The following is a 25423-nucleotide window of genomic DNA, read 5'->3' on the forward strand; positions in this document are numbered from 1 at the left end:
CCGAGCTAATCTGCATGATCCTAGTCTATCCACGCCTGGCTGCCTGCCATCCTTGCTCGCAATAACTATGTCTAAACCACAACTCTGCAAAGCTTGCTCCCACCGCAGTCTTTTGCTGGCTGTCCTCAGCACCAAAAATACTATTTGCTCTGGCAGTCACAGAGCAGGTCCCTTCTGGCAAATAAGTCTGGGCTGCATTTTTCCTTCTTGAAGGCATTCCCTGAGCACCCAGATATTTTTCTTCCCTTCAGTGAATAAGTGTGTATTGTAGCTCTTGTAGCACACACTCCAGCTTTTTATCTCCAACATGGTGCGTACTTCCTGAATATAATAATAACCTCTATTTAACTCAAGTAATATTGACAATTCTTCAAGTTTTTGCTCCCTTAGACACCTGGAAAGTTATCAGGTTCCTGAAAATTTAGTATGTAGTTATTATTTTAAAACACAGTCAAGTGGCGCATGCCTTTAATCCCAGCACTCGGAAGGCAGAGGCAGGCGGATCTCTGAGTTCGAGGCCAGCCTGGCCTGCAGGGCGAGATCCAGGACAAGCACCAAAACTACACAGAGAAACCCTGTCTCGAAAAACAAAAACAATAACAAAACAACAACAAAGTAAAGTGACAGCAATTGAAAAGCCAATGAGTTATCTAACAGGAAGTTTTCACGTTGATTTAAAAAACAAGCAAATTAGCCGGGCGGTGGTGGCGCACGCCTTTAATCCCAGCACTCGGGAGGCAGAGGCAGGCGGATCTTTGTGAGTTCGAGGCCAGCCTGGGCTACCAAGTGAGTTCCAGGAAAGGCGCAAAGCTACACAGAGAAACCCTGTCTCGAAAAACCAAAAAAAAAAAAAAAAAAAAAAAAACAAGCAAATTAATAAACAAAGTTATAGCCAATACATTTTTATCTCCTAAACCACAAATGACTGATTTTTAGAAGGTCCCCTAAGCTGCACTTGGTGTCACAGGCCTACAACTCCAGCCATTTAGGAGGCTGGACTACTACAGAGATGAGTTCGAGGCTTGCCTGTCTCAAAGAAAAAGGGGCTGGAGAGACAGCTTAGCGCACAAAACTTGTCCAGTCTGGGCAAGGCCTGCATCACCGGTAAAACAGTCATGTCTTCAAAAGCACTGGGTAAGTTTTGACATCACCAGCAAAGGTCCTTGAATAAAAACACCACATCTCAAAACATCTCCAAGCGTCTGAAGTTGCTAGGACACAAAACTCTAGACCAGCTTCGTTGACAACTCATGTACTCCAAACCGACACCCCACGCTGAGGCAGGACAGACTGCGAAACTTAGGGGGACATAGGAAAGGAGAGGAGATTCTTGCCAGCTGAATCAAGAATTCCAGCATGAACCTGGTAAGGTGGCACTAGCCTTTAATTCCAGCACTTGAGAGAGGCAGAGGCAGGCAGATCTCTGTGAGATGGTGGTTTGCAGGACTGCCAAGGCTATGTAGACAGACCAGTCTTAGAAAAACAAAAACAAAACCTTTTTTTCAGCCTAATTTACATTTGCTTAAGGACTTTCTCCTTTCCCAATGGTAAACTGCAGTTACCTGATCTCACCAGAAAGCTCCTTGATGGTAAAAGGATATGCCCAACCTCCTTGTGCAACCCTTGTGGCTCCTGGTGACGTCATTAGATTATAATTCTACCCAAGCATGTCTGGAACCACCTTGTAATCTCACTTATGGGGGTCAGGGGCGGGGAGGCAGTTTAGTAATCCTCTCAGATGTAATGGGGCAGCCATGAAGATGCCACCGACAGCTACTGCTGAGACCCGTGATGCCCCCTTGAGGTCGCTCCCACACAGAGGTCTTACTTTCTTCCCAGGTGTCTTTCTCTCCACCCCCCACCCCCCACCCCCCCCACCCCCCCCCCCCCCCCCCCCCGTGCCTAAAACCTCCACTCAAAATGTCTTTTAAAGCTCCCCCTCTTGCTTCATAGCGGCTTGCTCTGTAATTCTTTTCTGTGATGAAGCCACAAATTCTGGGTTTGCCCGAGTCAAGGTCCCTAAAGGATTAAGGGAACGCCTCAGGCTGCTATGGGTTACAGTGTGGAGCTGTGTCTCTGTCCCTGACACCACCAACAGTTATTCACCCACTGAATATCTTTATCCACAGTCTGGGCTCTAAGAATGAAGAGTCTATTACAGAGTTATAAAAAGCCTAAAGCTGGTCCTTTCTTTTTCCATATAAATAAGACTTACTGAGTCTGGTTTTGCCTGATATTTTTAATTCAAGCAACACTGGGTCTATAGTTTGATTTGTAGGACTTGTCTCAGTCAACTTCAAGTTTTAATAAAGTTCTAACGTGTCCTGTTATTTCTAGATCCCTTGCAGTTCTGATTGCTACACTACTTTTTAAGCTCTATTTTTTTCTTAAACAAGTATCTAAGAACATTTACAAGGGAAAGGCTAAGGAGGGTCGGGAGGCAGATCAACTGATGAAGTCCTGTCCACACAGGACACAAGCGTGGAGACCGGAGTTCAGTGTCCAGCACCTGTGAAAAGGCCATGCTGTGCCCTTACAATTCCAGAGAGTCTACTCAGTGAGCCTAGGAAAAAGGGACCCTGTGTCAAACAAATGCAAGACACCCCCAAACAGTAAGGTTTTATGACTCCCCATGCCTACTTGCCTCAGGCTAAAGCAAAAGGGGGGGGAGTAGAAAGGGAGGAGCAGGGAAGGAGGTAAGAGGAGGGGCTGAATTTTAGGACTGGGATGTGACGAGGTAGTAGATTGACAAGCATGTGTGGAGACCTGTGGTTTAATCTTTAGCATCAATAAGTAAACAAATAAATTACTGAATGCTCCAATAAATTTGAGAAATATAAGTACCTATTTGAGGAAAATATCAAAGGTCTGACTTGAAATATGAGAAGTTTAAACAAACGAAGAGACAGTTATGTCCAGGCAACAGCAGAGACTATCATATTCATAGAATACAAAAGTATGGCAAGGCCAAGGAATAACCAGACAACGATACTAGCAGACACTCTAGATCTGGACAACTTGTTATTTATACAGTAGCTGAAAGAATAAACCCAAGATACTCATCCCTGTTATAATTATCACACACCATGAAGTCGCCACCACTAACAGGGTCAATGTCCTCAACACCAGCTGTGGGACACCCACGGCATCGCTGCCTACTGTTACATTCCGCAGCCTGGTCTGGGGAGGCAAAGCAGACACCACATACTCATCGCAACCCTGGAAGCCCAAGGAAAGCCTCCCCAGGAGGACAGAAGTGTGGAAGATGACCACAGCCCTTCAGAAGCCCTCGCTCTTCTCAGGCTCCCTCCCATAGAGTGCCAGGTTGTTGGACAGCCAAGACTCAAGACAGGCTGCAACTCCAGCCTTTGCCTGTATATACACCTACACAGAGTGCCGTGGCCTCTCCCTAATGTGTGTACGTGTGTACGTGTGTGTGTGTGTACACCTACACAGAGTGCCGTGGCCTCTCCCTAATGTGTGTACGTGTGTACGTGTGTGTGTGTGTGTGTGTGTGTGTATGAGTGTGTGTGTGTGTACACCTATACAGAGTGCCGTGGCCTCTCCCTAACGTGTGTGTGTGTGTGTGTGTGTGTGTACACCTATACAGAGTGCCGTGGCCTCTCCCTAATGTGTGTGTGTGTGTGTGTGTGTGTGTGTGTGTGTGTGTGTACGTGTGTGTGTGTGTGTGTGTGTGTGTGTGTGTGTGTGTGTGTGTGTACACCTATACAGAGTGCCGTGGCCTCTCCCTAACGCAGCAACACCCAGACGGGGCCAAGGGCTGGGGGTGTGGCCTGATGGCGGAGCAGGGCAAGGCCCTGGGTTCGACCCTAGCATTGTAAATACCAAACTGCTAAGAGGAAGCACCGCCCTCCAGCTCCTCTCCTCTCTCACGTGCTGACTGGTTAAGTTGGTGAAGGCTTAGGCAAACCAAAGGCAGCCGTGTAGCAACCACACTGACTTCACAGCTGGATGCTTGACCACTGACAGCTTTGAAGACTTACCCCCATGTCCTGTCCCTTCCTGCTCCTCATCCCCCTTCCGGCTGCTGCCAGCTTCTTGCTCCTCACCCCCCCCTCCTGCTCCCTCCCACCTCTTACCTGGACAAGCTGATAAGTTATGAAGTCCACACTCTACTTGGATGCTAGTGGGAAGTTCTAACCCACACAGGAGCTCTTAGCCTAGCCTACCACAAATCCCAAACTGGTCTCTCTCCCTCTTCTGGCAAGCCAGCCAGCCAGCCTGAGAAACCACCTTTGCTCCCTGAAGAAAACCCCCTTTTTTTCCTTTGGAATGTGCACGTGGTAACATGGCATGCGTGTGATGTCACTGAAATCAACCTGAGTGTCCAGAGGGAGTGCACCCTGCTTCTGCAGCAAAGCTGAAACACGTGCTGTCTGAACACTTCGATTACGTTTCCTCTTACTCTGAAGGTTCACTGGCACGTACTTCACTGTTAAAGTACTGACAGTTTTCCTCATACTGGTCACCTTAAGGACAGAGGAAACATCGTTACAGAGAGAATGGGGAAGTTGTCTTTCTTACCAAAGATGAAGACTGACGAGGGAGAGAGCCTACCTCTAAACTAGCCCAAAGAGACCAGTGTCAACCCCAGCCCTATAAACCTTACACGGCTCACTACGTGTGTACTCAAGACTACCAGATTTTAGCCTCTGCTCTGACCCATCCCTGTCAAGCCAGCTTCTTACCTTAAATGCAGCAGGAGATTCACAACTGAGAATTCGGGGACAGTTCCAGTAAAAACACACATCTTCTATCTGTCTCCCTTGCTGGCCTCATGCTCCCCTTACACTGGTTAATTTTGTCTTCCTCTACTTATTTCTCAAGTCAGAAACCAGAGACCTGTGCATGGTTCCACCCTCCCCCCTTGTAACCAACCCCTGTGCCGACAAGTCGCCAAGTCCCGCATGCTACTTCCTATACGTCTACTCCCGGTGTCCTCTTCTCTCCAAGGCCTTACTCGAAACTTTCTTTTTAAAATTGTGAGCGTGTGTGTGTGTGTGTGTGTGTGTGTGTGTGTGTGTGTGTGTGTGTGCGCGCGCGCGCGTGCATGTACAGCACCTGTGGAAGTCAGAGTTTGTTGGTACTCATTTTTCATAAAAGTTTGAGACAGGGTCTCTTGTATTCACTGCTGCACATGCCAGGCCAGCTGATGCACAAACCTCTGTGGATCTTCCTGTCACCACTGCCCATCTCATCATAGGAGCACTGGGATTCTAGATGAGCACCATCACGTCCAGACCTTATGAGGACCAAGGAGAGTTGAACTCGGGGCTTCACGCTTCTGCAGTAAGTATGTTACGGAACGAGCCACCTCTCTTGCCCCCTTACTTGAAAATTCTAGCAGTAGCCATTACAATCCCCCTCTTACCAATTACCTTTCTGGCTGTGACAGTGTAGGCCTGTCATCTCAGCAAGGCTGAGGTAGGAGGATCACAAATTCAAGGCCTGCCTGGGTTATAGAGTGAGTTAAAAGCCAAACAGATCAACAACGTAATGAGATCCTGTTTCAAACATAATTTTCTAAATTAGCTTTTACTTTATATATAGACACAGAAGACATTTTCAGAACATCCTCAAGAGACCAGGGCTGCCCTCCAGAGACCATCTACGATCCATGAAAGCTCCAACTAGAGGGCTGGGATAGCAAATTCCCGAGGACTGGGGAGTAGGGTCAGAAGAGGGGTGCCAGAGCTCCCCTCACCTGCTGCCCCCGGATGTGTGAAAGGACTGTCACTGGCGTCACAGGTGCTCCCAGGGGTAAAGCCAGGCAATTTAGGCAAATATAAGCATTAGTGGATTATGATCCAAAGTGAGAAATCAATATCCCTGAGTCCATATTGAAATAATAGCCAAGTGTAAGTTAAAAAATGAAAAAAACAAACACAATGCCCATGCTGAAAATTTCAAAGTGTTTATGCCAACTCTTGCTCCTCAAGGAGAGGGAGCCCATCTCAAGTGAAGGGTAAGCAAGGTGCACAAACGTCAAGAGGAATCAACCTTACAATGAGGAAACCTAGTCAGTGCAACCTCGTTAGTAAACAAGGCCAGTGACTGTGTTCATAAATCATGTTGCAAGTTCATACCCTTCACACCATGTGAGCAGGACGGTAGGTTACCTTGGTGGTTATCCAGCTCAAATCCACAACCACAGTTTAATCATGAGAAACCCATCAAGCATATTCAAATAGTGGAACCAATACTAAAAACGATGATGATTATTAAAAACAAAGAAGGTCTGAGGGAAAAAAAAATCTGAAGAGCTGAGCATGATTGTGCAGAAACAAGTGGATCTCTGTAAGTTCAAGGCAAGTCTGGTCTACATAGTGAGTTCCATGACAGCCAGGACTATGCAGAGAGATCCTATTTCAAAAACAAACATAACAAAGTCTGCCCAGACATGACAGCCAAATGTACTGTGTTCTTGCAGCGTAAGAAGGCATTAGGGGAAAACCAAGCAAAGTGTTATAAGATCAAAGTTAGCTAATGACTATGAGCCGCTAATTGTCTTCAATGTGCAAACTAACAGCAGATGTGAACAGAGTGAACTGGGGTGGCTGCAGGAAACACTCGGTGCGGCTGTCCCAGCTTTTCTATAAACCTTAAAATTGCTCCAAAATGTAAAACATATTTTAAAAGATTACCTCTTTAATTCCAGACAGAATTAAAAATTGGGAACTAGAAGAAAACAATGTCTTTAATTGTTTTTCTACTGATAAAAACAAAGAAGGGCTAGAAAGACGGCTCGGCAGTTAAGAGAACCCGTTCTTCCAGAGGACCCAGGTTTGAGTCCCAACACACACACATGGCAGCTCACAACTGCCTGTTAATTAACTCCAGTTCCAGGGGGTCCAACACACTCTTCTGGCCTCTGTAGGTAACAAGCATGCATGTGGAGCACAGACACACATGAAAGCAACATACTCATACACATAAAATAATTTTTTAAAAAAAGACAACAGCAAGAATCTCAGACACAAGGCAATCCCAATTTTGCTTCAGAACTGACAGCCTAGGTTTCTTTTTTTTTTAAGATTTATTTATTTTTATTTAATGTGTGTAGGTGCTTTGTCTACATATGTTTGTGTACCACATGTGTGCCTGGCGTCTGCCAAAAGAAGGTTTATAATCCCCCTAGAACTGGAGTTACACACAGTTGTGAGCCACATGTGGATGCTGAGAATTGAACCCCAGTCCTCTAGAAGAACAGTCAGGCTCTTAAGCACTGAGCCATTTCTCCAGCCCGGGATCTTAGGATCATAAGGTGGACAATAAAGATAATAAAGAAAATATTCCTTTTGTAACTGAGGCTGGCCTGAAACCGAGGCTGAGTAGTGGGGCTACAGACATGCACCATTAGGTTTGGCCCAAGAGAAAAAACTCTTAGAGACTAAATACTGTAGGAACCTGGAGAGTCTATGCTGAAAGAACACCAAGTCCCTTCTACAGGTAGGACTGTGCACTCAACTCAGACTGGGAGATGGCAGAGGAGCTCCCGGCTGTGAGCAGAGAGTACCTTGGGCATATATACCAGGATAGCAAGTGAAACAAAATGTCACTACACAAGAGGGCACAGTCAGCCCTTGCTCATGGGGACCCACAAGCTCAAAGAGATTTTCAAAGCCTCCGACAAAGTCTTCTCCAACTCTCAAAACCCCACTTGTCAGCTGCAAGTTCCCTTCGTGGGCTTTGAGGAAACTACGGGATCTAGCTGCCACAGATTCGTGCATTTCATGTGAACAGGGACCCTCAATTACCTGCTTCTCAAAAGACAAGGAAAAGCAGTTACAGAAGCAATTTAAAACCCAAGGAATATCAAACACATGAGATGCTGACTTGCAAACGAACCAGGAAAATCCTAACTTCATCCTAGTAATGTTTCTGTTGATGTCAGTTCTCTCAAAACTGCAGTCTCTAATCGGAACAAAAAGGGGCATAAACAGCACGAAGCTGCATCAGCAAAGAAACTGAGCACTTTGGGGAGCCTGGTAGGGTGCCACTCGCCCACTCTGCCCCAGTGGGAAGGAGGCCACACAGCGCCAAGCAGAGCAGGGCCTATCTAACTACCGCGCCGGCAGCGATTTCGACCAAGACTCACTCATTTGGGGTTGTGCTCCTCACTCCCATCCCAATGACGGATCTTTTCCTTTTTGCTTTGAAAATCAATCATACCAAAGCCAGCTCTAGCCAGTCCTGCCCACACGGGCCACAGGGCAGGGACTGAGCCCCAAGACTCTATGCTTCTTAATGCATGCAGACAGAGGCTTTGAGTAACTCATGGAACTCAAAAGTTCAGCAGGCAGGGACATCATAAGGAAGGATGAAACTGTCCTGAGCAACATGAAGTATAAACAAATGTAGTTCACTGTTGAGATGGGGGGGGGGGTCTCAGTATGCAATCCTGGATGTCCTCAAAGTCACAGAGACCTATCTGCCTGCCTCTGCCTCCAGAATACTAGGATTCAAGGTGCTGTATGCCACCAAATGCAACTACATATGATCTTGCATCTTTTCAGATTTTGCTTGTACTCAGTGAAATGGCACAGGTTGAATCAATGAAAGTCACATTTCTGACCAACTTCACAGAAATGATGGGAAGAACCAAAATGGACCCATTTTAACCATAAGTAAATACTCTGGACTAATAACACATATACAAACCAAACGAGGAAATTCAGCAGCTGCTGCATTTCATTAGTGACTCGGGGAACAGAGTTGAACAGGCCCTGATTCCACCCAGAAAGAACCCAGGACTTTTAAGGAGGAATCTGGGAGCTACAGCACGTAACAAATGGGTGAAAAGAGAGGAGGAAAGATACGTCACTCAGCTGAAGGGCCCCCAGTAAAGGAGTCTCATGTCACCGTAGGACACAACACTCCTGGTTCTCAATGGAAGGCTGCCTGTAGGCCTCCTGGTCCTTGAACCATGGAACTAACCTCAGATCCGAACCACAAATTAAACATCAAAAGCTGACTTGTGCAGAAAAGCAGAAACCGAGGGGTCTTAGAGGCAGGATTAGGCAAGGTCAGGGCTCCGAGTGAGCAGAGACGGGCACCTGAGATGTATTCTAGATCAGCATCCCAGGACAGAAAGGGTGGTGGCACCTCCCACGGTCATAGGTAGACTGACCACCACAAGCCTGTTCCATCCTGACTGGAGCAGTCAGCAAGCAAACTCCTAGTACAACTGGCACAAGGAAGCTTCCTGCTGAAGAAATTTATCAGCCTCATATCAATCTGAGTATTAGAGAAAACTAGCTTGTGTGCACAACCATTGCTGGATGGTGATGAACTTCAAAGTAGCAGGTCCTCAGACACACGAGACTTAGAATATAGAGAAAAGGAAAAGGAGAAAAGGAGGAGGGACAGAGAGTTGAGGGCTACCCTTCTGTTTCCTACCTGGCATTACAGACAGCCCACCACTTTACTTAAACAGGAGGTAGAAGGCAGTACCTGATCGAGCGATGCCACTGTCCCTGTCTTCACTCTGGCCTCTGCTTGGCATATCAACTGGTGTGCTGTGTGCTGCGACAGAGAGACAAGGAAAACATCATCAGGCGCTCCAAACACAGAGACATTTCAAAACTGACTTCATGTAATTTGTACATTTCAAAGTGGGCTACTGCTATTGATGATGACCTAATATAGAATAGACATTAACTAGACAGCAAATTAAACACATAAAAAGATAGCAAGAAAGGAAGAAATAAAACCAACAAGCCATTTGCCTTTATGCTGGAGCCTACAGACTCCTCTGAATGACATGTACAATACACCATCCATGCAATTAATACAGTCAGCATTCTATTTTAGCCATTTCCTCATTATTAATAGTATTTAAACAGTACAATACTTTTAAAATGCTTTGGAATTAATAAATTAGTTTCGGTAGTAGTTGTAGGCAGCTTAGGAAGAGAAATAGTTGCAAATCATTTCATAGATCTGGAAATGTTTATTTATAACCTACTCTTCGGGCAGACAGAAAACAGTCATTTTCTAACAGTTTTTTCCTCCAGTTCTTGTCTCCATACATGGTATTATAATTATTCAGAAAAACTCATGTCCCGACATAATTTGGGAGCACTCTTAAGTAGCACATGTATCTAGAAGGCTTCAGACAGACTGAGCTGTAGAGTTACTGGGCTGAAAGATAGATGAGAACGTGTTCTTGGGTTGGGGATTTAGCTCAGTGGTAGAGCGCTTGCCTAGCAAGCGCAAGGCCCTGGGTTCGGTCCTCAGCTCCAAAGAGAGAGAGAGAGAGAGAGAGAGAGAGAGAGAGAGAGAGAGAGAGAGGAGGGAGGGAGGGAGGGAGGGAGGGAGGGAGGGAGGGAGGGAGGGAGGGAGGGAGGGAGGGAGGGAGGAAGGGGGAGAGGGGGAGAGGGGGAGAGGGGGAGAGGGGGAGAGAGGGAGAGAGGGGGAGAGAGGGAGAGAGGGGGGGAGAGAGAGAGAGAGAGAGAGAGAGAGAGAGAGAGAGAGAGAGAGAGAGAGAGAGAGAGAGAGAATGTGTTCTAGTAAATTTGAGAACTGTTGTGACTGAACATCATACTTGGAAACATGCTATACTTGGTCTAAGTAGCTGGGACTGTAGATCAATTTCATTAGGCATCAGAAAACTATGATGCTTAGTGTATTTCAGGGAACAGAATGAAAAATCCCATTTGCCTCCCTCACACCTTTAAGGTAATCATGAAGATTGCTCACACTTGTTAATCATGCCACACTGGATAAAGCCAGTTACATCTCAAAAAATACCCAGAATATCAAGATGACTAGACCTATACGGAACCTAGACACTGCATTTAAATAATTTGAGAAAGTTAATATGAGAGAGAGAGAGAGAGGGACCTGATTGAGCCCTCCCATCCTCGTAATAGAGTGAGTTAGAAACTCCATGCAGGTAAGGGTGCAGGTGAATAAGTGGATGAAAGATTTCATAGCAGAGAGACCCAGCTTACAGCAGCAGAGGCGGCCTAGGAAAATCAGAAGAAATTAATTCTCCTAGAAACGCAAAGGGCTCACGTCAGATCAAAACCAGCTCATATCTGGGCCATTAACAAAGACATTCACAACAGAGGTTCCTGGGTGGACCTTCATGACCACATTGGAAACTAGTATCTCCTGCTACAAAAGCCCTTTGGGTTTCTAGAGGAGAACAGATGGATTTGTTTTCCCCCTAGAACCTGCAGAGGAGATTAAGTGTGTGGGGGCCACACACACTGTGCACAGCATTCCACACAAACCTGCAAAGAAAGAAGCGCTGCGGGTGAGCCGGAGCGGTCCTCCTTCGGACACCCCCTGCAGCAGTTTGCCGCTGCACGCCTGCAGCAGACCTAGAGCAGAACACACAGGAGACGCAGGGCACACACACACACAAAGAAACACAGGTTAAAGAGAACGCAAACCCAAACCCAAACACAACCAACTCAAGTAAGGCAAAGCACGGCGCCAGGAGCAGCACGCGGGGAACATCCGCTCCAGCGCCTCATTTTACCTAGGTTACTTCCAGTGCGGCAGGGACCCAAACTGTTCTGATTCGTGTTCAGTTTTCCAACCTGAGGATCCTGGCTGATGTATTCGAAGCTGTCCTGCAGGCTGAATCAAGACGGAATGGAGGGGAGGGAGGACATCAAGAGGTTAACAAGTCTGTTTTTAACAGATTCCTCACTACAGACAACTCGTCAGTCACTCAGAGTTTTTCCTTATAAAGTTTCACATCTACCAAAGGGAGTCAAGATGGTAGGTTGGGAGGAATTTGTTGGAGGAAAGCAAAAATGTTTGGCAAGTGGCCAATCCACAGGACTACCTACGCAACCGGACTCACAAGCACTTCAAAATCTGAAGGAGACACAAAACTCTAACTGTGCTTCAGAAAGTGACACCTTCCATACTGCTATTCATTTTTAGATTTTGCTTTAGACAGTAACACCTAAGATGTTGCTATTCATTCCAAGGGTTTTCAATAAACACTCAAAATCAATTAATTTTAAATCTTGGCTAATATCTATTAATAATTCAGCCAACTTGTCTCAGGGTGAAGACATATCAGAAATTATGATTCATTTTGAGAAAATTAGAATTACTCACAAAAAAATGAGTGGAGCAGATTTTTTTTAAATACATTATTTTAGCAAGAAACTAAATACCAACACTCTGGAGATAACACAGCACAATAAAACTAAAATAACTTTACTTAAATCTGAGCTTAATATTTTATTATAGATAGTAGGATAAACAAACATTCAGGTGATTTCAAAGATATATTTAAAAAAACACTCAAAAACAAGTATCACGCAGGTTTGGTAGTGCCTGCCTATAATCCCATTTAGACATTTCAGTATTAGTGTTATAGTAAAGTATAAAGGTGTGTGTGTGTGTGTGTGTGTGTGTGTGTGTGTGTGTGTGTGTGTGTGTGTGTGAACTAAGGAGCTAACTGCTCCAAGGCAGGGCTGAAGGGCAGGTTTATTGTCGCTATGAGGGAGGGTACAGCCAGAGGCACCTGGAAGAGTTGGGAGCCAAGAAAAAGTAGTAGACTGAGTACACTCAGCAGACTGGACTGGGCAGGAGAGGAGGGCGGAATGGAGAGAGGGAGAGCGACAGTGTGGGTGGAGGGAGGGAGATGGGGGTGGTGAGCGAGAGAGGGAGGGAGAGAGGGGAACACAAGCAGGGTTCTAAGAAGACTGAGAAGCTGAGGGAGGACAGCTCCTGAGCTGGAGTTTAGGGTAGGGCAGGAGGTGAGAAGAGCTCCTCCTAGTGATACTGAAGGACCCTGGAGGCCAGCACGTGCATGGTGTGCTAACAGCACCACAGATAGCCATTTGTCACTTCTGACAGTGATAAGGAAATGACCTCTTCAGTAGATGAATGGAGTGAGAATCTGGGGCAGGGGAGTTTCCTTCGGACCTTGGGGTGGGGGTGAGGTGGGAGGAGGGACCAACCAGGAATGAAAATAAAAGGATTGCATGGCCCAAGAACCTATCAGCCACAAAGGCTAGGCTAGCTGCTAAGACAGATGGCTCCCTGCACTGCAGCCCGAGAAACCATACTACTTCATTCTTTCCAGGATAAATTAATGAAACTGGGAGCGGTGGATCACAACTCTAACCCCAATATTCAGGAGGCTGAGACAGAAGGACTACCATGAATCTTGACGAGAGGCTGGACTAGACCCTGCTCCCCACTACATACACCGAATTAAAACAATACCCCCCCAAAACAAAAACAAAGTGGCCCTGTCCTCTTCCCCTTTTATTTTATATTTTCCTGAGAATCAAAACTTGGTGACAGACAGTAGGAAAAGAAAATAATAAATGGATATCCAGAACAAGCGTCATTTGTCAAGCTGGCAATAGAATAATTCATACAGTTTTGCCAGGGATACACGAGCTCTGGGGTCACTCTCTAGCACCCTATAAATTGGTTACAGCAGCACACACTTATTACCCCAGGACTCTGAGGGAGAGGCAGAAGGATCAGGAGTTCAAGGCCATCTTCAGCTACACAGCAAGTTCTAGCTGAGTTCAAGGTCAGCCTGGGACCTTAAGACCTTTTCTCAAAAAATAGACGAAGTCATCCGTCTTTAGGGCAACCTGAGGAAAACCGGAAGGTTTTTCACTTGCTGTTATTAGGAAATGACGAAGACCTCTCTGTTAAGCTGTACCCGCCTAGCTGCTCCCCCTCACAGAGCTTATCTAGAAACAGACACAAGAAACATAGGAAAGGGCACAAAATCCCACACTTACTTATTTGTGCTTCCGCAGAAGCTACCCATTCTAGCAGAAAAGACTTTACTAATCATCAGTTGTGGAGGAGAACTAAAAAAAAAAATAAGAGGGGAGAAATGTGCTTTTTAAACGGAGAAGTCAGCATCAGCATCCCGGTTCTCGCAGCCAGCACAGGGGCAACCTCACCGTATGTAGTGTATCTTCAGGGTGGAGCCTTTGTAACTCATGGCGACAGAGCCGAACATCATTTCCCCGAGCATGTTGACGTCGGAAGCTGGTCTCGTGTACTGTGCCCAAGAAATCGGAGTCAATTAGAACACAACATGGAACAACACAATTAGCACACTGCCTGCTAACCTTTGGGTCTCTGGTTGAGTGGCCTGTCACGACAGCCGTTCACCTTACAATTATCACCTACACAGTGATCACCTGCTACAGTTCACAAATACTACTATTTTTTTATTTCTTCCTTATATACAATATGCTGACACAACAAAGACTATCCATCTCCATTTATAAATTTTAACTACGGAAGAAACAGGTTAGCTCTTCTTTGGGTACGGAGCAGATCCTGGAAAGAAACATGGTATTATTATAGTCTTATTCAACTAAATAGTTACTAGTTGTGGTCATCTGAATGAGAACGTTCCCCCATAAGTTCAGATGTCACCAGGTGGTGTTTGGGTAGGTTTGGGATGTGTGGCCTTGCTGAACAAAGTATGTCCCATCAAAGGTTAGACTCCTGCCATTTTCAGTTTGATGTCTGCTTCCTGCTTGAGGTTCAAGATGTGAGACCACAGCTTCCTGCTCCTGCCCGTCATGGACTCTGACCCTCTGCAACCACAAACCCAGACAAACTCCTTCTGTAAGCTGCCTTGGGCTTTACCAGAGCAGAGCAAAGTGGCTGCCACAGCAGTGTCCACGCAGGACTTTGTGAAGATCTAGGAGATAAAGGTGAGCTGACTGCTCTAAGACTTTATAAAAATATTTCAAAAAACACTTCAAATTCTGACCAGTTTCCTGGGCCTTTTTTACCATCTTTTACTCGAAGGATGAGGTGATAAATGACAGCCTTTGACACAGAGAAGCCTGGGTTTGCCTGGTTGATCCTGACTGCTCTAATTGACCTCCATAGTCCACCTTCCACTTTCCTTCAAATCCAGGAGACACATTCTAATTACTTGATCAGATCTTATTTGACACTATTCCCTTCCAACTTGAATCTCTTCTTTCTCAAATCACTCTTTGAAACAGTTCCCTGGAGGACACTCCTGCTCACCAGTATTTCCACCATTCTTTTGCTTCGTTATTAATCCCCTGACTTATTTCTAGGTCAACATCTCTCCTTCAGCTTTAAGATGTCTTAAGGCAGTGGTTCTCAACCTTCCTAATGTTGTGACCCGTTACTACAGGTCCTCATGTTGTGGTGACCAACCACAAAATTATTTCATTGCCACTTCAGAACTGTAATGGTGCTACTGTTATGAACTGTAATGTAAATGTCTGATATGCAAGATGTAGCTACCCTCAGGTTGAGAACCGCTGTCTTAGTGACTGTGTTCATCCATGCTGACACCCTATGGACAAGTAAAAAAAAAAAAAGAGTGAAACAAACGAGTGTGCTTTAGGCACACGAGCACAGCCTGACCGATGCTCAACAGGCAGACTCCGCAAGTGCGCTCTCAGCGAAAAGAAAAAAATAAAGGAATCTTCTTCAAAACGCTTTCTTGAATCTTTCCAGTGTCTTTAACTCTGACAGACATATATCTAAGTACAAACACACACACACACACACACACACACACACACACACACACACACACACACACTCAGCCTCTGCATAATGACAAAAGAGGAAGGAGAAAGATAAGCTTGTCTGTCCTGCTAATAGAGGGTGGATTCACCTCTGGTTACAGCTCATATCAACTTCATGGCACTTCAGACACAAACCAACTCATGTCTCATTCTCTACTAATAAATTCCACCCACTCTCTCTGTTTTCTAATTTGCCTTTTCTTGGTTACAAAGACCACGTGCCAACTGAGATGCTCAACCGGCTTTGAGCACTGCAATATGAGCAAATGCACCACACAAGTCTTAAAATTCAAGCCTTATGCATCTGTGGCTGCTGGTAATCACCATGACCTTGCTTTACCAGCAACAGTAGAGATAATATTCTATACGTGTTTAAAAAGTAAGAACATGGAGGGCTGGAGAGATGGCTCAGAGATTAGAAACGCTGGCTACTCTTTCAGAGGACCTGGGTTCAATTCCCAGCACCTACATGGCAGCTCACAACTGATTGTAACTCCAGTTCCAAGGGACCTGACACCCTCACACAGACACACATGCTGACAAACCACCAATGCACATAAAATAATAAATAAATCATTAAAACTAAAAAAGACAAAAACATGGAAAGCTGGTTATTGTGGTACATGCCTATAATCAGCACTAGGGAGACTGAGACAGAAAGATCTGAGATCAGCATGGGCTACATAGTCAGTTCCAGGCCTGCTTTGGCTACTATAGGGAGACAACGTCCCAAAAATCAAAAGAAGCCAGATGTGGTACATACCTGAAATCTCAGAAATTGGGAGGTGACGGCAGGAAGACCAGAAATTCAAGGTCATCCTCAGCTACGTAGCTAGTTAGAGGCCAGCCTCAACTACTTGAGACCCTGTCTCAAACAAACAACACCAAACAAGGTCACCTCTCCAGACACTCGTGCCCACACTTATCATGGCTCTTCTAGAGACGACATGTCTTACTTGGTACTTTGGAAGCTGCTCCTTAGCGTGCTGCAGGGATCCTCCAGAGCTGTGGGAAGAGACGCTGCCGCTGCTGCTGCTGACACTCCCGCTGCTCTCCTGACAGCACCTGGCTGACATTTTAACAGGGACATCCTCTGCTTTCTGGGTTAAGAGAGGCAGGCAAGGTAAAGAAAGGATCATCAAGTGTGTCAGGCTTTCATCAACACTCTTCATCAAGTGGAAATTCGTCAGAACATTCGGATGCCTGAATGCCATTAAAACCAAAGGCTCTGTTTAATTTTCCTTTATAGTGACAAAAAAAATCTCATTCCTGGGAGTCTGGAATATCTGGGAAGGGGATATTACACAGAAAATGGTGGGGTCTTTGCACAGATAAAGACATGGTAGACAGACAGACTGATTGAGACAGGGAGACAGATGATAGACATAGTTTCTGCCAGTATTTACATTTAAATTTATACTATAAAGTTATAAACAAATACTACTCCCTGTTGTAGTTCTTAGGAGATTTTAGTACTGTGTAGTCTTAACGTATGGAACTGATGAGCAAAACGGCCACTAACATTCAAAATTTTACCAACTACATGTGACTGAGAAAAGAAAGCTATTAGCCTGGGCAGGCGGGCTTGCGTTTCTCATACTTCTGCAGCCTTCCTTTAAGAGCAGGGAAGGAAATCACTGGGATGGAACTGTGAAAGGTGAAGCCCAAACCCTGAAACAGGAGCTACTGTGACCCACAGGGCATGTGACGGGAGTGTGGACTTTAAAGATCAGACGTAACAGGAGTGAATGCCTGTATCCCCTCAAGTGTTCACTGCTAATTCTTAGGACAGTGACATAAAGGTACTGATACTCGTGCCGGCCACCAGAACAGAACACTCCCTACAGAGCAGCCTTCGTGACAAATGACTTCGGAGTCTCCTTTGCCTTTTCCCCTCTCTTCTGTAGCCTCTGCCTGGGAACCCATGAGTGCAAGAGCAGCTTATCTAACCTCCAGTGTGACCGTCACACTGGTGGTCCACGGCACATGCTTGCAGTCACGTGCGGATCCACTCGTGACGTCTTGTGCTTATCAAGGGGGTGAGGCTGAGGAGGGGCTGACCTGGAGAAGGAAGGTAAAGGAAACACACAATGTGCTGGTCTACAGCAGGCACTCACTCCAGCCATGATGGGGTCTGAAATTGTACACAGGGTTAATCCTGAGCATCCTGCATTCAGGGTTCCCTCAACATTCTCCTCAGTTCCAGGCGCTACTTAATACCACTTAAGCCACTAAGAGCCTCTCAGAGGGCTGAAAGCTCAAGATGACTGGAGGTCCCACTTACGAGCCGACTGCAGGAGCACAGGGCAATGAGCATGGCTGGAAACAGCACCTGGTACAGTGAGTGCCCTCCCAATTGATTGGTCTCTCTGCAGTCTTTGGCAAGCTACACAAATGTTCCTGAGCCTAAATGTTTTTTTTTTTTAATTAAATGAGTACTTCTAAGAAAGCTCACCTAAGCTCCTGATCCCAATCTGCTATTAGAGCACATGAGAATCCTCTGAGAGATTTCACAGCTTTCTCCTCCACCCACCTAACAAGCCCAACCACTCGGGTAATGATTAGCTTCCCGGCAGAATTCCTCAGTAAGTACTGTGGTATCTATCCACCCGGCTCAACGGCCTTCAACCAAAACTTCCTTCCTGCAAACGAAGATTCTTATCAAAAGCTGGAAACCGAGGACCAGCGAGATGGCTCAGTAGGTCAAAGTCCTCGTCCCACAAGTCTTGGGAGTGAGTTTGATCCCTGGAACCCACACAGAGGTGGAAGAAGAGACCAGTTCCACAGAGCTGTCCTCTGACTTCCACACGCGGGCAGTCGCCTGCGTATCCACCCCCTGCCAAGTCATTTCTAAGAAATAAAGATAAAGCTGGAAAAGAGCCCACTGGCCCTCGTGAGGCAAAGGCCATGTTATAACTTCCTTCACTTAACCGCCATCTATAGACTGCCAGAATTTGGTCAGTATGGGAAGCAAGTCTTTCATCAAGAAAAGAGTATCCGGGGATTTGTTTAATCTGTAAGGATCTGAACGTATACTGAAGTAAATGGTCTAGCCATGGCCACAGATGAGAGGTATCCTGGCTGATATCCAAAGAGAACAGGGAGGGCAACGTTCTTCTCAAATTATTTTTATCTTTCCTGGTCTGGATCAAACGGGTCAAGATTTTTCCAGTCTTCACTCGCCATCCCAAGTCCCTCCCACTTCCCATTTCCACCATTCCCCTCCCTACAACAGGGAAATTAACGAAAGGTTCCTTGATCAGAAGAGGTAAGATGACAGTGTACATTCATATATTAAGGCCCTACAGTGAGGAAGTCTTTTAATTTTGTTTGACCTTGTGTTACAAAATACCACCTTTTATTTATTTTGGTTTTGAAACATGGTCCTACTATGTAGCCCAGGCTAGCCCCAAATCACCATCTTCCTACCTCAGCCTATCTAGGGCTGGACTACAGGCATGAGCCACACTTGGCACCTTTATCGATGAGAAAAATCAGGACAGAATGACTTTCTCTTCTGGCAAATAATCCAGCACTTTCTGAATCTCAGCAATGTATTTTCTTACTATGCTTAACGCGTACAAAAATCCTACTGGGTTACAATCACCAGCAAATGCATCTTTCTTGGTGGCAATGGTCCACTGTTGGCCTACCAGAATCGCTTGTTATATTCACAGACACGTGCTTGCCTGTTAGGATGCAGGCTCTGCTCGTTCTTCCGAATCCTGGCTGGCCCTGTCCAGCACAGCTCAAACTGACCAGAGAGGGTGGAGAGCCTATCAGCGTCTCATACCTGAGCTGCCGCCACCTCCTCCGTCTTCTGAACGGCTCTGGAATCAAACATGACCTGTCTGCCTCTCCTCTCACAGTCCTGGTACACTATCAGGCGAATATCACTCAGGTCCAACTCCGAACATGACCAGCTGTGGATTCCGAAGAGAGAGAGAAGTTAGGCTATCTCCAGGGCTTGGAGTGATCATGGGCAGACTGCCCGCCATGCGCCTGTGTGAATCAGGAAGTGGCTGCGCAGATACTGCCAACGCTCATGCCGAGGGCGGCAAGGCTGGTCCAGCAGTAAGTCACTGGAGAGGAGGACTGCCCTCCAGAGTCAGCCGGGGCACCCATGGCAGAAAGAGGTTGCAAGGACACCCAGAGAGGGCTGTTGCATGCCTGGGTTCAGGGAAAGCACACGGGAGTTGAGGGGGTGCTTATGCTTCCACGCGGCACCGGGAATGAGAAGCCAGCCACCTCCCCGCTCGCCCCTCCTCTGGTGGAACCCGCAGCAGTCACACAGCCTAAGGTTATTACTTTCCCTAGTACGTCAGGCTTGATACAGAGGCTTGGAAACCAAATGCATTTGCTAACCATGACAGTTAGCAATAAGGGAAACACGGTTTGTTCCTAAGCAAAAGACATCAAGAAGAAAATGCAGTCTTATGCAGCAGTAACAAGGTCTACCAGAAAGCAGAAACTACAGAAGGGAACAATTTACAGAGTGTGCTTTCACACACGGTGAGCAACCCATTCAACACATACTTAGTTTGTACTGTATTCGAGGCTCTGTAGTAGGTGCTGGGGAATCAATAATTAAATTGACTGAGTCCCTGTCCTCATGAAGTTCGAGGTTTAGTGGGGGGATATTATTAACCTAATAGTTACACATAAATATATAACTACAAACTGTCTGAAGTTCAAAAGAGAAAACCAAAGGATAAGAGAGAGTCTCAGAGCCTCGCATAGAGTCTCAGACTCACGTCTATAAACCCAGCACGTCTGTAAGACTCAAGAAGGAGTCTTGAGGCAGACCTGCTGAAGGAATAGACCGGCCTGGTTACAAAGCAAGACCTTGTCTCAAGAAGGGTGAGATTTAAGGAGGGAGGGAGGGAGACTTAAAGCCACATTTACAAACAGACCCGAAGAACGAACAGTGGACGTGAATACCATACAACAACAGAGTGCAGAAACACAGGAAAGGGAGAGGGGGAAACCAGAGAGCTGCCCCCCCAAGGGGGGGGGAGCAAAGCAGGCCCAGGCAGGATGAGCTCTGAACACAAAGAGCAGCCAAGGAAAGCAGATGGTTGATAAGAGATCAGATAGCTGACTGCCCTAAGAAAATCCAGAGGTGGGAGTGGAACGCACAGGGAGCCAAGACGCTCGCCCTGCCTGCCGCAGGCTGCAGGGACCAGCGGCAGGTCGGGAGAGACAAAAGCAGAATGGAGAAGGTGTGCCTGGGGCAGAAGGGGTGCCGACTGCTCAGGCCACTCTGCTATAGGACACGGGGCGGGGGGTGGGGGGGAGGACAACGACAAATGGACAAGGGGATGATAAAGGAGTGACAGATGTCAAAGCAGTCGACTGTGTAAGTATAGTCTGGCACAGCGGGATTCAAGTCCGAAAGCCTTCCCCTTCCATTTGCCATTGGAGTGATCAATGTATAATCGCTGACTTCACAAACTGCGGTGTGGATTACATCAAGTACATGGAGGGCTTCATGCAAGCCTGACACACACACCCGGGCTCCAGATTGCTAAGCATTCTCTCCAGGGAGGGAGGCGGCTACTGTTTTTGTGAGGAGCAGTCCGCCTTTGGTCCTTCCCTGTTACAGGCAATGGCCATCAATATTGAGCATGACAGAAAGTTCTGGCCACCCCTTCTTCCACCGACATGTTTTCTAAGTTGTGCTTGGCACCCTTGCCCTTCTGACATGGAGCACTGTGGCAATCCACTTTGGAAACCACTTTTCCTCTACTCCCAGGCCGGAGGCAGTCCATGTTCAAAGTCTGACCAATGAGATATGCCACATGACCCCAAGCTTAGAGGTGGGAGCCATCCCCACACTTACAGCCCGGTCTATACCTCATGGCTGTTTCCCACCGGGTGGCAAGTGCCTGTTTGGTGCGGTTATTGCGGTGGAAAGGAAAAGAGGCAAGGATGAGACAGATTCCTGCTGGCACTCAGGACCAGCCGTCCCCACGTATGCACAGTTCCTGGAGATTTCTGTCAAAACCAGAGGTCTGATGACTATGACCACATTTTAAATGTATACAAGGCTATTAAAACTCTCTGCCTAGGAGCGGTAGTGCACAGCTTTGATCCTGACACAGAGGCAGGTGGATCTCTGTGAGTTCCAGGACAACCAGAGCAACACAGAGAAACCTGTCTCAAAACAACAACAACAAAAGCAGATGCTTGGTGTGGTGGTATTTAGCTATAATCCCAGCACTTTAGATGCAGAAGGATTGCAAATTGAGGCCAGTTTAGGCCTAGTTAAAACATAGAATACACACACACACACACACACACACACACACACACACACACACACACACACACACACCAGAATATCCAACTTTTTAAATCCAAATCCTTCAAAGTATTTCATAAAAGGAGAAAAACTCTATTCTCCCATATGAATACTACTTTGGTTTAACATCCAATCAGCATTTTGGTGTTTGCCATCTTGAATATCGATAGAGGAAACTATAATTAAGCATGGTAATGGCGATGGGATGCTTTGGAATGAGACAGGCCTGAGGGGAGGCCTCCAGCCCTGCCTGCTTCACTGCCGTGGGAAGGTCTCCAGGACAACACCTATAGGGAGAGACTCGACACAATAAGAGAAACCCACTCCCTGAAGTTGCCCTCTGCCCTCCACTTGGGTGCCATAGCATGTACACACACACTGAAGCACTAACGTAGGTTTAGAAGGTGACAATAAGAACGTTAAACTTCATGGTGCTGTTTGCTTGCTTTGTTAGAACACCTTATTTCTCGACTCCACACCAAGAGTATATATATAAAGCAAGTAACCAAAACGTGAGTTATTTCCCTGAAAGGAAATGGTAGCAATAGTGCAAAGGATCTGAGGTACAGAACACACATCTCTGCAGTATGTATGTGCTATAACCCCAGACTGGGGAGGCCAAAATAGGAAAATTCAAGGCCAGCCTGGGCTACAGACCGAGACCCTGTCTCAAAAATAAATAACAAAAATCACACCATAAAGAGTAAGATCTATACCATGTATTTTAACAAAACTATGACTAGAACCCTGCCCTGCCCCAACCACCAAAAAAAAAAAAAAAAAAAAAATTACTGTAGTCCTAATTCCTGTACCCATGAGTCAAACCTTGTTTAGATTTTTAGTTTTTTTTCCTTTTTATTATGTGTACAGTGTGCTGTCTGCATGTTTTGCCTGCCTGCCGGAAGAGGGCATCAGATCTCATAGATGGTTGTGAGCCATCATGTGGTTCCTGAGAATTGAACTCAGGACCTGTAGAAGAGCAGCTGGTGCTCTTAACCTCTGAGCCATTTTTCCAGCCCCAAACCTTGTTTAGAAATAAGGTCTTTGGAGACGTACAAGTTAAGGTGCAATCATGCTGAATTAGAATGGGTGCTAATCTCATGACTTCAGTCCTCTGAAGAATGAGATTTGGACATGGACACAGGAAATGATACACAGGGATGTCCTGCCGCTGAGGACAGTAAACATCAAAACGGCAAGGGGTGCCCTATCAAATTCTTGTGTCACCTGAGTGTGTCTCCTGCCCAAGAGTCGTATGCCAAATGAGGCAGTAGATAGAGCTGGTTCGGAACCTGTGTGGACTTTAAATACTCTGTGCTGACTCCAAGTTCTCACGAGAGGGGATAGCGTGATCTTAGGTAGAGGTCTGACCTTGGGCAGAGAAGAACATCCTTGGGGCAGAGGCACTGCTGTCTAGGATCTGTAGTCTCAAGGAGGAACACCCACAAGGAACAGAATGGCCGTTATGTACTTATTGGCACACAATCTGCAATTCCCCCCACCCCCCAGAGCAGTTCAATTCCTTCTGTTTATGCCTCCCTTAAACTGTACGATAATAAGATTGCAGTGCTGTAAGTATGCCCAGGTCAGAAGCCATGTTCTATGGCTCTCCTCTTGGGCTCACACAAGGAAGCAATAAGTCAAAGTAAACACATATGAAGAATTTAAAGGCAGTCTTGTGATCCAACAATGTCAATATTTAAAGAGTCAGACATGACAGCAAACTTTAAATGATCCAAGAAAATGTTAAATAAAGCAACACTGAGCAGGTATGGTGGTACATACCCATAATGGCAACCCTCAGAAGACTAACTCCCCCGGAGGATCACCAGTTCCAGACAGCCTGAGCAACACAGTGAGACCCTGTCTCAAGCACACCAGTAATAAGAACAACAGACACTCAGAGTTCACTCGTCCATGTACTAGGCAATTCCTGCTGCTCACTATGTGCCAAGCAGTGTTCCAGGAACTGGAACAAGGTTGAACACATTACAACCTCTGTTGCCATAAAACCTACTGTATCGTAAGACACAGCCAACTGCTCTCAAATGCCATCCTTTGTTTACAGCCCTCACACCTTTCTTCCTTTCTCTTAAAAGTCAGTTTCTAGGGTTGGGGATTTAGCTCAGTGGTAGAGCGCTTGCCTTAGTCCTCAGCTATGGACCAAAAAAAAAAGTCAGTTTCTAAATACAAATAGAACTCTCAGTTTGTTGGAAGGCATGGTGGCACACACCAGTAATCCAAGGACTAGGAGTTTGAGAGAAGAAAATCATCAGTTCAGGGTCACTGTGAGTTATAAAATGAATCTCAATCTCTCTCAATCTCTCTCTCTCTCTCTCTCTCTCTCTCTCTCTCTCTCTCTCTCTCTCTCTCAGAATAAGACAAAAAAATCAGAAGTGAGATGAGGACTATAATTTGAAGGATTAAAAACAAACAACTCAGTATGGAGGAAAAGGAAAAACTATGCCGAGGCAGCAATCACAGTTCATCTTATCAGCACAAAACATTCACTATTTCCCACCCGACAGAAAGCTATTTATTTAAAGAAAAAAAAAATTACATACATAGATGGTAGTAACAGATTGGGAATTCATGTACTTTTGTAAGATTAACACACCCAATAAAAGAGTTCACAGGAAAAGTCATCTTCAAGTTAGCTGACCTTCCTTTCTTATTTTTTATTTATTTATTTATTTGTTTTTTATTGATAATAGGATGAAGGTGCAAGAATGCTTTGGTTCCCAGGACGTGCATGAAATTCCTCCATTGACTTGCTGGTCTGTAGTCAAGAGTAGTAGAGTACTGCAAAACCATCATTCTCACACAATGCTAACGAGAGAAACTCATCTGCAAAGTATTCTGTTAAATGGATCCTCCTGTTATCTTACCCAAAGATGTTTACAAGCTGGTTGCAATTGTTGCTTACTTAGGAGTATGTTACGTATAACTTTCTCTACTGTTTATGAACACTAAGTGGAATGAAAGACTAGATATCACACAGCAGCATGGCATAGGAGCAACACCGCAACTGAAATCTGAACGTGCACACCAGGATTCACTCCTCACACAGGCTGGAACACCAAAGATGCTGACATCAACTCGATACAAGGCTTATCTCAAGATACACTTAAATTAAGTAAGCCACACCCTGAGAGGATCCACACCCTGAGAGGATCGGAGATAAATGTCTAAATTCAGATATCAAATCCATATCATGGACATGTAACAGAGGCCCTGATGCTGGTGTTCACTTTATTAAACAGTCATTTTTCTAAAATGATTTGTTTTTATTATTTTTATTTATGTGCCTGTATACCTATGTATGGGTGACCTTGGTGGCCAGAAAAAAGTGTTGGGATCACCTATAGCTGGCGTTACAGGTGGCTGAGCAGCACAATATAGGTGCTGAAATTCAAACTCTGGTCCTCTGCACAAACGTGAGTGCTCATAAGCCCTGGGCCATCTCTCCCGCCTCAACAGTTCCAACAGAACTAACTGGGAAAGCACTAACTCTAGCATTGGCTTTCCCCAAGCCTGCTGCCTTAAGTGACTTACAAGTCCA

At 45.8% G+C, this 25423-nt stretch overlaps 1 protein-coding gene across 6 annotated transcripts in view; it reads right to left on the reverse strand.

The window, feature by feature from the left end:
- Positions 1-25423, reverse strand: part of Fnip2 (folliculin interacting protein 2) — a 116911-nt gene that overhangs the window by 47330 nt on the left and 44158 nt on the right. For 4 of the 6 annotated variants that reach the window (XM_015999590.3, XM_015999592.3, XM_006981089.4 and 1 more), the window contains exons 2-8: positions 19351-19480; positions 16514-16657; positions 13929-14029; positions 13761-13832; positions 11513-11613; positions 11262-11351; positions 9475-9546 (exon numbers count right to left, since the gene is read on the reverse strand). In XM_015999590.3, the coding sequence (XP_015855076.1) occupies positions 9475-9546; positions 11262-11351; positions 11513-11613; positions 13761-13832; positions 13929-14029; positions 16514-16657; positions 19351-19480 (710 nt within the window). The remainder of the gene's footprint in view (positions 1-9474; positions 9547-11261; positions 11352-11512; positions 11614-13760; positions 13833-13928; positions 14030-16513; positions 16658-19350; positions 19481-25423) is intronic. The other 2 variants (XM_015999591.3, XM_042279176.2) reach the window with 1 other exon arrangement.

Source organism: Peromyscus maniculatus, chromosome 6 (assembly GCF_049852395.1).
Source record: "Peromyscus maniculatus bairdii isolate BWxNUB_F1_BW_parent chromosome 6, HU_Pman_BW_mat_3.1, whole genome shotgun sequence".
In the NCBI taxonomy this organism is placed as follows: Eukaryota; Metazoa; Chordata; class Mammalia; order Rodentia; family Cricetidae; genus Peromyscus; species Peromyscus maniculatus.